The following is a 13,282-nucleotide window of genomic DNA, read 5'->3' on the forward strand; positions in this document are numbered from 1 at the left end:
CACGCCAAATGCAGGAGCGTTTCTGGCTAGTTAGAACTGAGTAGAAACTAGCTGTTAAGTCAGAATGTGGATTTTTTTTTTATTTGCCCACTGGCTAAGTCACATTACATTGTTGGATGTTTTAATAGGTTTGACGTTCTTCCATGCAAGAGTGGACGCACGTACGGACGCTAGGAAAGAGCTAGCATTAGTTAGCGGCTAACCGAACAGACAGCTAGCGGCTAGCTAACCACCTTGCTGTCGAAACGAACAATCACGTTGTGGGGGGTGTCTTAAAAATGTAAAACATTCCTTACCTCCCACTCGGTACATGTTGGCCGCCATTCTCTCGTAACCTTTATCAAAAGCAGTCCCAGGGTATTCCCCGCTTGGGTAGAAAAAGGTCGATGTGGATCTATTTTATTCCTTCATTTATCGTAGACACCCCCGCCGTGAAACAAAGCCGGCTCCGTGCACAACAAGCCGAGCTGTGGCGGGCAAAAAGTTGAAAGTTTCCGTTAGTAATGTTCCGGAGGTTATCCCCCAAAAATGCTGTCTTTGTTTTCGGTCCCTCGGACGACCTTCCTCTCCTCTTCCTCTCTCACTCACTCATTCACACACAGCTAGCCTGTCTCTTACTCCACTCTTCCTCCCATCCTCCGCTCCCAGCTTCATCCTCCTCTTCTTCACCTCCGCTCAGTTCAACAAACACACTCGCACGCAGAAAGCACACACTCACTCACTGGCCCCCTTCGTTCGTGCGCAAATCGTCATCTTCGGAGATTGTCGACAATCTCCGGTGTCTCACAATTAACTTTTTCACTTGTCCTGGTTTAATAAACCTGTTTAGAATATGAAATACAAACTCACACACGCATGACTAAAGCCCAAAAGTGATTCTCATGTGCTTTTTGGAGACCAAAAGTTTATGTAGAAAATTGGTTACCGAGAAATTAAGGTTTACATGCAAATAATAGCAGTTTCCACATATTACACAAATGCACAGAGTAGGCTGCACACACACACACACACACACACAGCAGAAACAAAGAAAATGTGCCTCCTTCAAAATAAAATCCTGAACGAACGCACCAAGTTATGTAATAGGTTCTAAGTAATGTTGTATCACCAATTTCACGGGGACACAGCTGCAATGGTTATTTCTGTTATCCACTAACACTCAGTGTAAGAGAATGAGTTCTTCCAGTAGACCTTTTTTTAGCTTGTGAGCCTTTAAAATGAAGCAATGTCCACTTGTGACCTGCAGTGACAGCGTGTGCATGTCTGTGAGCTGGGAGTGAGGTTTACTTCTCAGATTGTTTAATGTGAGTACATTTTAGAGGCCTGAGAATGGAAGCCTATTACTGCTAGGAGGGAAAACGGGATGGCATGTTATGAAAGACAAAAATAAACACACCCATGGTAAGTCATAGTTTCAAAGTCAATATGAGGAAAGAGTAAGACACAATCATTACTTTTTAATTTAAAATAATGAACTAGTAAGTCACGTTATGGTTGTAATTACAGTAAGTAATTTTAGTCTGTCAAGAGTCAAAATCAAAAAAATAATCAATATCATAACTTTAATTTGATTATCTCAATATTATGACTTAGTATCTCATTATGTTTACTTAAAAAGTCAAGATTTTTACTATTAATCATTTTTTCTGTAATTTAACAAGTTTAAAAATGTATGATCAGAAAGGCATGTGGGCATTAGTATGGTGGGTTAGTGTTAAGATTTTGTCTGCTACTTATGTAACTGAAAAGTAGCCTACTGTTTTGTTGGCTGGGATTTTCTTTAGTTTTTTCATCTTTGCCTATTTGTTTGTAATTACTGACAGACAAGAATACATTTCACTTTAAATTTCAATCATTTTGACTTAAAAAGTCAACATTTTCATTTTTTCATCTCACCAGAAAAAAAGCTAATTGGACAATATAAACTAAAAAGTGAAGAAAATAAAACCAATTTTGTGTTACAGAAATGTTTGTTCCTTCCCTAGCCCGTTACTCATCTGCCACCCACCACATGTATCTTGTGTAGGAAAGTAACTAAGTACATTTACTCAAGTATTGCACTTATGTGTTGAGCTTTTGAGGTACTTGTGATTTACTTGAGTATTTCCATTTTCTGCTACTTTAGACTTCATCTCCATGACATTTCAGCGGGAAATATTGTACTTTTTGTTTTTTGTTACTTTTATTAATCTAGGCGCACAATTAGCCCCATCTCAGCCAGCTACATGTTTCATTTTGATGCATCAGTAATAATAATCCAACTGTATAATATATTGAACTGTAAAAGTTCATTCTGCATTATAAGTACTTTTGATACTTCATATATATTTTATCTATAATACTTTTATACTTTCAAGTCACATTTTTAGTTCATGACTTTTACTTTTAACAGAGTATTTTTTATATTGCAGTGTTGCTACTTTACTTTCACTTTCACTGGTGAGGGCATCCTGACCCCGAGGTTTGAAACCACTGACTTACTTACCTGTTATCTTCTCCTATGAAAAGACATTCATCAGCAGAGTTTGGATGTAAGTTTCATTAACTGAACTGAATTGGAAGACCAAACTCCTACTGTACTTATGGGGTTCAGTGTGGGATGCTCTAGTCTGGGACATGTAGTTTGGGAACATGCATTTCTTCAACGCTGAGCACAGCACACAATCCCTGGAGCAGCACTGCCCACTAGTGACACTTCACACACAATACACTTTCCAGTCTTCAGTTATTTATTGGGAGCTTGACAGGAACAACATCACCGCATTCCCAATATTCTCTTAAATATATAAAACTGTAAAGTAATCATGTACTGATCTACTGTTAGAGAAGTTAATTAGTCAGAAATGCTGAGAGTTGATGTCATTGGAACAGGTTTGTCACAGTCTGTCTAAAGCAAGCATAAAAACAGCTTCATTATTAGCTGAGATGTCTACCAAACACTGCTAAAATATTCAAAATATGTTAAAACATTATGAAAAAGTCTTTATAGACTAGATGGCGCACACCACGATGCAGCACTTTGGTAAGTTTGATAAACAAGATGGACTAAAACACAGGAATGTTCACTGAAACCAACATCTTGGTCACCAAAGAAGTCAAGTCATGTTGTGTACCACCAAACATACATGACCACCTCTAACGATCCTCACCACATATCCAACAGAATGACAAAGACTCTGTGTTAAGGGAAGGATCACACTGTCCAGTTTCAGAAGGATTTACATGATTATGGAGGTGTGTAAGTGTAAATTTAATATGGACATTCGTCCTGGAGAGGATTCCTCTACATGTTCTGTATGAAACTGACGCAGCAGTGGCACCGCAGAGGATTGTCTGAGCCGATAACTGTGGCTGCTGGCCAATGACTAACATGCCTCTCTGGCTGTGTATGAACAGTCCCCCCTCTGTCACAGTTAATAACAGGTGTCCTTCCTAGCTGGTGGCAGGTTCTGGAGAGCTGGTGGAAGTGGACGAGGCCGAGGCCAGTCTCTCCCTGCCGTCGCCCACCCCGCCTCCCATCACCCTCCACTGAAGGATGCAGGTGTCCTTCCCACCCATGGAGAGGAGGTGGGAGTCGCTGTGGGTGAAGCACACGTTGGTGACGTGGCTGCCGTGGCCCTCGTACTTGTGGCTCGGTGCCTGGAGAGGAAAGAGAGAAAGAGTCCACTTTTTTTCGCCACGTTGTAGCACACTGTAAACGCCAGTAGGGAGGGGGGGGTTCAACAGTGAGAAAATACAAGTCAGAATAAATCATTGGGACATATTGCATGATTTTTCTTTAAAATGGAGGTCGTGAATATAATGGGAAGAGGTCCAGAAGAAAGATGGTCTGAAGTGTCTATGATAAAAATGAGAATGTTATTGACACAAATCTGAAAAGCTCTCTTTGCCATTTTGCATGCACTTTTAAGACGGTCCCTAACTTTTTTTAAATCATTTTCTCTCTACTGTCAATTGCACAAGGTTTCCAAAGCACCATGCATCAGTACCACTGGATGCCATTTACCACAGTGCCATTCAATTCATTACTCATTGTGCTTGCTACAAAAAGTCATTGGTCATCACTGATATCCAGAAGGTATCAATCAGCGTACCTGTGTTTTCATTTACATTATCTTGATCTGAGCTGCAGAGATATTTAACATCCTCAGTTGAGTTTAAAGTAAATAACCATGACACCAGATCACAGGATATGTTGGCCTTAAAAGTCCCTCATACCTGAGCCTGATACCTCAGACTGAATTTCCAGTACTATGTACCGCACTACTGGAATAAACTGCAAAGCAAACTGAAGTTAGAGCCTCATTCCTCTCAGAGACTATAAAGTCCAACTTGGTGATTTTCTAAATAATATTTGTTACTGTTTTAATTTGTGTATGTCTGTGTATGAGGACAGCTTTGTGTGAATTGTCTTGTTGTGATGTTGTACGGAATATATGCATTTTGTTCTCAGGTTTCTGGTGTAAAAGACATAAAGAGATCTTGATCTCAGCAGCTAACCTTAGGGCTAAGGATAGCTGCTCCAGAGCAGGGCCAGCAAGCCCTAGGCTGAAGTCGGGGTTAGTCCACTTGTGCCAGTATAAAAGCTTTCTTAGCCTAGGGCTAAGTGCAGTGTGAAAAGCCCTATACTCAAGTACAGTGCGTAAGTACAATTTTTAGGTACTTGTACCATACTTGACTATAGCCATTTTATACTTCTACTCCACTACATTTCGGAGAGAAATGTTGTACTTTTTACTCCACTACATTTATTTACAGCTGTAATTACTGGTTGCTTTGCAGATTTTATATAAACAAACAAATGTTTAGTTTCTATAATACAATGCAGTGTTATAGACTAAACTAGGGGTATCCAACCTTTTGGCTTGTGACCCCTAACAAAAGAGCAGTCTGTAGTTGTCTCCTTGTCATGTTTCAGATGGTATGAGTTGTTAGCAGATTCACCAAAGAGAGAGTCCCCTCTAAACTTCTCACATGGTTTCATTTCAACAATTTTGAGGCCCAAAGAGGTCAAATTATCCAATATTTAAAAAAAAAAAGAGAGCAAATATTCAAGAAAAGTTTCCAAAAATAAAAGTTGTAGCAGAACTTAGTTTTTTCTTCTTTCCCTCAGATTTATCTGGTGACCCTTTGGAGGGTCCTGACCCCTAGGTTTGGAACCACTGGACTAAACTAGCTAACTGTATATGAACTAGCTCCACCTCGACCAGTTTATGCTTATACATTGATGCATCGGAATGAATAATGTCATATATAATAATATACTGTATCACTCACAGTGGCCATTTTTCTGCAGAATGAGTACTTTTACTTTTTATACTTTAAGTACATTTTGCTGATACTGAATACTTCTGTACTTTTACTTGAGTAAAATTATGAATATAGGAATTTCACTTGTAACGGAGTATTTTTGCATTATTGTAACGGTCCTTTTAAGTAAACTTAAGTAAAAGATCTGAATCCTTCTTCCACCACTGCCTGGATTACTTATACTGAGGAAAAAGTCTGAAGTGAATCATGAAATCATAAGGAGCTACTGAGATACTCATCACAGATCCTGCTTTCAATGAAACTGACGATTTCAGCAGTGTGTGTATGATATCTGTGTGTTTAGATTTGTCTAAAGTCTGAGTCTGAGACGAAGGGCAGTGAATTTTGAGGCAAGTTGCGCCAATCAGCTGACAGATCAATTTAGTGGCGGAAAAAAGGAATATTACAGCACATATTCAGTTGCTGTTCATATCTGTTCAGAGTGCATTATCTGTCCGTATCCCAACAATGGATTTGTATTCAGTTACACCTACAACACTTAACTCTAAACTGATTCCTGTGCCAGAGGCAAGTATAATTCCACCTTAATTCTGCTGTTTGTCTCAAACTGCTCTACTGCAAATAGATGTTTCTCACCAACTCTGACCCGGAGGTACAGGATGCTGCAGGGAGTGTAAAAGTTACAATACTCAAAGCACCTTTATAGTGCTACAAGATTCTCATGCAACTAGGAATCACTCAGCACATGTTACTGATGGTGCTGATGATGTTACTGATGATGAGCAGCCATTTCTGGAGTCAGGGCAGGTGTCAGAAGTCATTATTGTTAACATATAGAATGGAAAAAGTTAGATTTTCAGATGGTGATCAACTAACACTCAAACTTAAAGCAGTGACAAAATGTTGCTATGCTACAGTAACCTGTGAATGGTTACTGAAGACAGACAGGTTTGTCCAAATCTAGTGGTACCTTAGGTTTAGGACAGGGGTACTGGAAGAGGTGGACTTTTGCTCTTACAGAAGTCAGGAGGGTTTTCAGCCACAGCCACCTTAGGTTTAGGACAGGGGTCTGGACTGTGAGTCGTCAGCGACACAGGGCGTTGATGTCTGTGCCGTCAGAGCCCTCCAGCCACACACCTGGAACACCACAGCAACAAAGTCGTCAATCTGACTTGACAGAATAACACTACCTTGTTTAGGGGCCACAACAGTCATAACACGTGAAAGGACAAAAATGTTCTATTTCTCACCCATGACATGGAAGCCCAGCACACAGGTATAGGAGGCCCATTCTCTGTCTTTACTCTCAAAGCGATTCCTCAACAGTTTACACCCTGCTGCTATGTCCCCTGTCAAAATACATTCATCTTCAGAGTCACAACAGTAGATTGGCATGCTGTGTGAGGATTGAAGTGCAAAAAGATACTTGTTCACTCACAGTAAAGGATCTCATAGTCGCCTGAATTAGACATAATGTACTTTCCATCTTTGGACCAATCCAGGTGAGTTATGAAGCTAGAGTGACCCTGATTGGACAGCAGAGGTAAGCAGAGGCAGTGTCACATAATGCTCTATGACCCTGTGAAATCAATGTTGGAGGATAAGGCTTGTGTTATTCTATATTTTTCTTATTGTCAACAAATCCTGCATGCTGACCCAAACCGACAGTGTGACTGACCCTTCTAAAGTAGACAGGTGAAATACCCAGCAGTGGGCGGATTAGGGGTCTAATTCATTTGCAGTTACAGAAGGTTAGATTCATTCTGAGGGATTCTAATTATAAATTTCATGAAGACCGGCAACTATTACTCGTGTCGAGAAGTGCACACACATTCACTCTGAACGTGGTCTGGTCTAGATGTGAATGTTGCTGACTTTTTTATGTTTTATTTTTTATTCTTTTCATTCATTTTCTTTTGCCAACAAGGTGTGTGGGTAGGTAGGAGGGGTTTTGTTGTTATTGTTGTTGAAATGTTCCCCATTGTACCGTTTATTCTAATTGGACTGCTAAAGGACATCCTTTGTGTCTGATTGTCTGTTCTAAGACGAAAATCATAAACAAAGCATCCCAAAAATATTATTTCCTTAAAAAAATTCTCACTTTCTCTTTCTGACTTTGCCAAACATCTGCATCCATGCATGTCATGTGTAGCAAATAGATAAACAATGTCCAGTGGGAAAGAGTTACATTAGCCTTGGGTCTTGGGTCGGGTTCAGGTCTCAAATTTGACAGTACCAGCTGGGTTCAGCTGGGTCGGATTTTAAAGTATGGCTTTGCAGGTGGGATTTGTTGACTATAAGAAAAATATAGACTATCACCAGACTTTACTTTGTTCAAGAAGAAGAACTGAGTAGTTAGCATTAGGAGTGATAGCCACCATGGCTAAACAGGCAGAGACCAAAACACACTTACAGAAAGTCAGACTGGATCAAGGGAAAATCCAAGGACCAAACATTTAGACATGGATTTGATATTTAACTCACATTACATTTCCCGAAGCGGGTGTAACGTCGGCCGCTCTCAGTCACATTGTAGATGTAGATGAAGTTGTCATGGGATCCAACTGCTAAAAAGCTGCCATCTGACAACACAAGAGGACATTCACACAGTTAAAGGGGATTTCCACAATATCTTTCTCTTAGGGTCCAGGTTTTTTTCATTCAGTGCATTGAAATGTAATTTATGCTGATGTTTTGGCTTTGTCAAACATTGGCTCTTCTTAACGTTTGGATTATGGATATGGTTCAGTCAGCGTGCCGCATCTCTGCTATTATGGAAATTAAAAAAACCCTGGCCATAACCACTCAATGTGTTTTTTAATTATTATTATTTTCATATCAGATGGCTGTCCAGATCCATTATTCTGCTGGGTTGCAGGAAGGTTTAGGGTAATGTAGGGTATTGTTTTGCAAACTGTATTTGTTTAACTGCTCAGATATTTGAGTTAATCCATCATCCAGAAATCTTCTGTTTGGGGTGTCCAGCTAGCCTTATGGTTAAAGACACTTACTAAGTAACTGCAATGTAATTGGAAGCTTTGTTGCATGTCACCCCCCCTCTCATTTCTTATCACACCTCTACTGTCAACTATCTAAAATAAAGTCAAAAATGTCCAAATAAAACCTTCTTCTGGTTGTTGTCCGTGGTTTCGGGCATACTTTCTCAACCACTGGGCCGGGATGCTTAATTTGTTGACAGTTAAGCTAAGCTGTGGTGCGGCGAAAGTCAGTGCCTGATCTGTACCGGCTGCCTGATCCGTTCTGCACATGTGCCAAACAGGTCCTGGCAGTCAAAGACAGTTTCCGCAAAATGTTCAAAATGACTCGTGATATGAATGAATGACAAATAATCCTACTCACACTCAAGATAACAAAATGGTGTTTAATCATTGGAAATGTAACAGTTCGGTCCGTGTATCGTTGGATAATTCGTACTTCATTTGTAATTAAAAACGGGAAAAACAAAACAAAACGTAATTCTATTTTGTCTTCATTCAATACAATTCATTCAATATATGAAAAATATATGTTCCAGATAGTATGTCATTCTGAACATTGTTGTAAAAGATTTAGTTTTAGTATTTTGAACAGGCACATTTGCGGCAACCTTCTTTGACTGCCAGGACCTATATATAATAGCCAAAATCATTTGTATTATTATCATTATTATAATTTATGTTTTAATGGTCCCTGGGCCGTTACAAGTATGAATAGGTGGGCCTTGAAGTAGAAAAGGTTGAGAACCCCTGGTTTAGGTTAAGGTGCCAACCATGAACCGCAACGTCCCCTGTTTGAATCCAGCTGTGGACCTTTGTTGCATCTGTCTCTCCCTCGTCATCTCTCTACTATTGCTATCTAATAAAGGCATAAAATTCCCAAAAATAATAGGAATAATAAAAAAGAACCATATACAGTATATACAGAACAGTGATTTGACAAAAATCTTAACTCAAGGTCAATTTACCAGCTTAGCCTCCAGAGCTAGAAAGTTTTTTTTTTCCAAAAATGCAATCCTACCTCAAAGTGCATGTGTTTTGTGTGAAGAAGCTCATCAATAGCAATCCACAGGAAAATGTAATGGTTATTAATGCAGCCTCAAGTCTTTTCCTGCAAAGTTCTCACAGCTGATGTTGTAAACCCAGCTGTAATTTCTACAGTCAGAATTCTGAGAGCAGTTAGACAATAGAACGCTGGCAGAGAAGTCTGACCTGGTGAGTATCTCATGACAGACAGCTGCTCGTTCCCATCGGTGGACTCAGAGACCACCTCTCTGGTCACCAGGTCAAGGACCATCCACCTGTTAGTGTTACAAGAGGATGGGAGAGGTTCATCAGGACAGAGGTAGACAGATAGAGATTCATCAGCAATGACAACTGACTGAACAGCAGGCAGCTGATTTCTTACAATTAAGTTTATTACAGGGAGAAGTGCTCTTTAGTCTCTTTAGTGCTCTTTCTTGTAATGTAAAAGATGTCACTCATAGTGATGAACCCACAGAGAATTATCAACAACTCTACGGTTCTTCTCAGCTCTCAGATTTTTTGCATGTTTTAGCTCATTGTTTTGGTTTTGTTTATATTTTTCTCTGGAGTTGGTGGAGACCAAAGCAAAGCTAAAAGAGAATATTGAACACATGTTGCTTTGTGTCTGCTGGATGTGTAAATAGGCAACTGTTTTCTTACATCTTAGCCATAACAACTTTATAAGGTAATAATATGTCAGATGTTGTGTTCACAGCTTGAACAAAATAAAAAATAAATATTATTACTGCTTTGAGTACGAAGCTGGAGTCAAGACATGGGTAACCTAGGTTAGCACAAAGACTAGAAATAGGGGGAAACATTTGTTTAAGGAACATTTACATTTGAAGTTGTAGGGGAGTTACGTGCTGGAACTACTTCCAGTCTTTATGCTAAGCTAGGCTAATCACATCCTGACTCCAGCTCAGACACTCAGACTCTTGGAAAGAAAGTGAATAAGTGTATTTCCCAAAATGTTGAACCATTACCTTTAAAATGTTTCAGTTATTACATACTGCATATATTGAAATGGGTTTCAGCTACTGAACCTTTTGGTAAATTTTCATATTGTGCAAATTTTTATCATTTTTTTCCCCCCATTATCTTGTGAATTTTTTTTCAGTTCATAGATTGCTTAAAGGGACAGTTCACCTCAAAATCAAAAATACATCCAGTATGGAACTACGATAGTTCCTATATGAAACTGCTCACAACAAGGTCTGTGGATTATCTTGAGTAATCAGGTCATGATTTCTGAAAAGAGACATTGCTGTTTGAGCACCACAAGCTGAGTGCCATATAGTTCCATTATATTTGAGAGAAGGCAGACATCTCTACGGCCGATATCTCCAAAACTCGGCAACTCAATCAAGATGGATTTATAGCACTACAGGTAAGAGGAGAAATATGTATTTTTGATTTTGGGGTGAACTGTCCCTTTAAGTATAATATTTGCTGGGACTTTGTGCTGTATTACCTTCCTGTGCTGAGGCCGACTGAAACCACTGATCCATTAGGGCAGAAACCAGCACACAACCCATACTCCTGTCAGAGACACACAGGTCTAGTTAACAGTGTGTGTCAGCACTGAAATGAGTATCAATGTGTTTTATTCAAATATAAGTACTGTTAGTTCATCATCAGTCAGAGTCCAGGATCAGTGTGTCCTACCTCCAGGGTGATGCACCAGTCCAGCTTGTGTTCCTCTGTGTTCCACAAACAGACTTGCCTGTCGTGACCACAGGTGAGGAAGATGTTCTGAGAGGGGTGTGTAGCCAGCCCCCACATCTCATCTACATGGCCCTGACACACACACACACACTCATCAGTATACATTCATCAGTATACAATGAAAGGAAGTGCTAAATGCTACTTCCATGTGCTTTTGTAGATATCCCATTGCATCATATTGTATATGGTATATTGTATCTTGCATCATAAGTACACAGCAGTTGTGAATGCCCCCAAAAGGCATCCAGGATGCATTGGCAACAGTTCATTGAAGTCCCAATCAGAGGTGATCAGATGGATTTGACCACATACTGGATGTATTGTGGTGTGTCTGCAAAGGTGTCCCTGACCACACTGAAGAACCACTAGGGTCCCATTTTCTGATAACAACTGATCTTAGAAGTTAGATTGTTTTGAAGAACGATTTAATATCAGAGTATCATATTGACTTATTTTGTCTTACTGAAACCTGGCTGGGTCATGAAGAATATGTTAGCCTAAATGAATCCACTCCACCCAGTCATAGTAATACTCGCATTCCTCGAGGCACTGGCCAAGGAGGTGGAGTTGCAGCCATCTTCGACTCAAGCCTATTACTCAACCAGAAACCTAAACTAAATTATAACTAACTCGAAAGCCTTATTGTTAGTCTTTCACACCCAACCTGGAAAACACGACAGCCATTTCTATTTGTTATAGTGTCCTGCGCTCCTGGTCCTTATTCTGAATTTGTATCTGAATTCTAGAGTTTTTTTTCAAGTTTAGTCCTTAAAACATATAAAGTGATTATTGTAGGTGATTTCAATATTCATGTGGACATTGAAAATGATAGCCTTAGTACTGCGTTTATCTAATTGTTTGACCACACCCTCGACCTTGTTCTGGTATAAGGCATTGAAAGTGAACATTTAATAGTATTTCCACAGAATCATTATTGGACCATTAATTAATAACTTTTGAACTCCTACTACTGGACTACACGCCATTAGGCAAAAACTCCTACTGTAGATGTCTATCTGATAGTGCTGTATCTAAATTTAAGGAAGTGATCCCATCTGCATTTAATTCGGTGCCATGTCTCAATATAACAGAGGACTCCTAAACTAATTTCAGCCCTCCCAAATTCACCAGCTTGTTGAAAGTGCTGCAGGCTCACTGCGAATGACACTCGATTCTATCTTAGTGCTGCATTCGACACCATTGACCATCACATCCTATTACAGAGACTGGAACATTCAGTTGGCATTAAAGGAGCCACACTATGCTGGTTTAAATCCTAGATCAGATCGATCTCAGTTTGAACATGTTAACGATGAGTCCTCCGTGCACGCCAAAGTTAGTCACGGAGTTCCATAAGGTTCTGTGCTTGGACCGATTCTATTCACCTTATATATGCTTCCTCTAGGCAATATTATTAAGAAACACTCCATAAACTTTCATTGTTACGCGAATGATACCCAATTATATCTATCGATTAAGTCAGATGAAACTAACCAGTCAGCTAAACTTCAAGCAAGCCTCAAGGACATAAAAACCTGGATGACCTGCAATTTTCTGATGTTAAACTCTGACAAAACTTAAGTTATTGTACTTGGACCCAAACACCTCCGAGACACATTATCTAAAGATATTGTTGCTCCAGATGGCATTGCCCTGGCCTCCAGCAGCACTGTAAGGAACCTCAGAGTTATCTTTGATCAGGATTTATCCTTTAACTCCCACTTGAAACTACTTCAAGGACTGCCTTTTTTCACCTACGTAATCTTGTAAAAATCAGGCCCCCTTTTCACCCCCCTTTTCTCTCTCCCTCTCTCAAAACCTAATATGGCAGCAGCGGATGGCCGCCCACCCTGAGTCTGGTTCTGCCCATGGTTTCTACCTGTTAAAAGGAAGTTTTTCCTTGCCACTGTCGCCAAGTGCTTGCTCATGGTGGGATTTGTTGGGTCTCTGTAAATAATATTATAAAGAGTACGGTCTAGACCTGCTCTATAGGAAAAATGCAATAACTTCTGTTATGAATTGGCGCTATATAAATAAAATTGAATTGAACAGCTTTCTACAAAAACTCTTAGAAAACAATCTTAACTTCTAAAATCTTTTCTTTCATTAATTTCCCAAAGCAGCACTTAAGAGAGAATGCACACTCACACCATTAACATCAGCTGAAAAATAATTTTCCCCAATTTTTTAAATAGTTTTAAGTTTCCAATGTTGTTTTTCTTCATCTGACGTTTAACCCTTTCCTGGCATGGGGAGCTGGG

General features: G+C 39.7%; 2 protein-coding genes across 3 annotated transcripts in view; both read right to left on the reverse strand.

Moving 5' to 3' along the window:
* mta2 (metastasis associated 1 family, member 2) overlaps nt 1-755 on the reverse strand; it is a 51,755-nt gene extending 51,000 nt beyond the window's left edge. Inside the window, exon 1 of the mRNA XM_044185191.1 lies at nt 297-755. Within this exon, the coding sequence (XP_044041126.1) occupies nt 297-324 (28 nt within the window). The 5' untranslated portion in view covers nt 325-755. The remainder of the gene's footprint in view (nt 1-296) is intronic.
* Nucleotides 756-2,708: 1,953 nt separating this feature from the next.
* eml3 (EMAP like 3) overlaps nt 2,709-13,282 on the reverse strand; it is an 83,296-nt gene continuing 72,722 nt past the window's right edge. For both annotated transcript variants that reach the window (XM_044185198.1, XM_044185199.1), the window contains 8 exons: nt 10,962-11,093; nt 10,768-10,835; nt 9,480-9,568; nt 7,756-7,853; nt 6,710-6,797; nt 6,522-6,620; nt 6,242-6,408; nt 2,709-3,639 (listed from right to left, as the gene is read on the reverse strand). In XM_044185198.1, the coding sequence (XP_044041133.1) occupies nt 6,356-6,408; nt 6,522-6,620; nt 6,710-6,797; nt 7,756-7,853; nt 9,480-9,568; nt 10,768-10,835; nt 10,962-11,093 (627 nt within the window). In that variant the 3' untranslated portion in view covers nt 2,709-3,639; nt 6,242-6,355. The remainder of the gene's footprint in view (nt 3,640-6,241; nt 6,409-6,521; nt 6,621-6,709; nt 6,798-7,755; nt 7,854-9,479; nt 9,569-10,767; nt 10,836-10,961; nt 11,094-13,282) is intronic.

The sequence above is a fragment of the Siniperca chuatsi genome, linkage group LG22 (genome assembly GCF_020085105.1).
Source record: "Siniperca chuatsi isolate FFG_IHB_CAS linkage group LG22, ASM2008510v1, whole genome shotgun sequence".
NCBI classification, from domain to species: Eukaryota; Metazoa; Chordata; class Actinopteri; order Centrarchiformes; family Sinipercidae; genus Siniperca; species Siniperca chuatsi.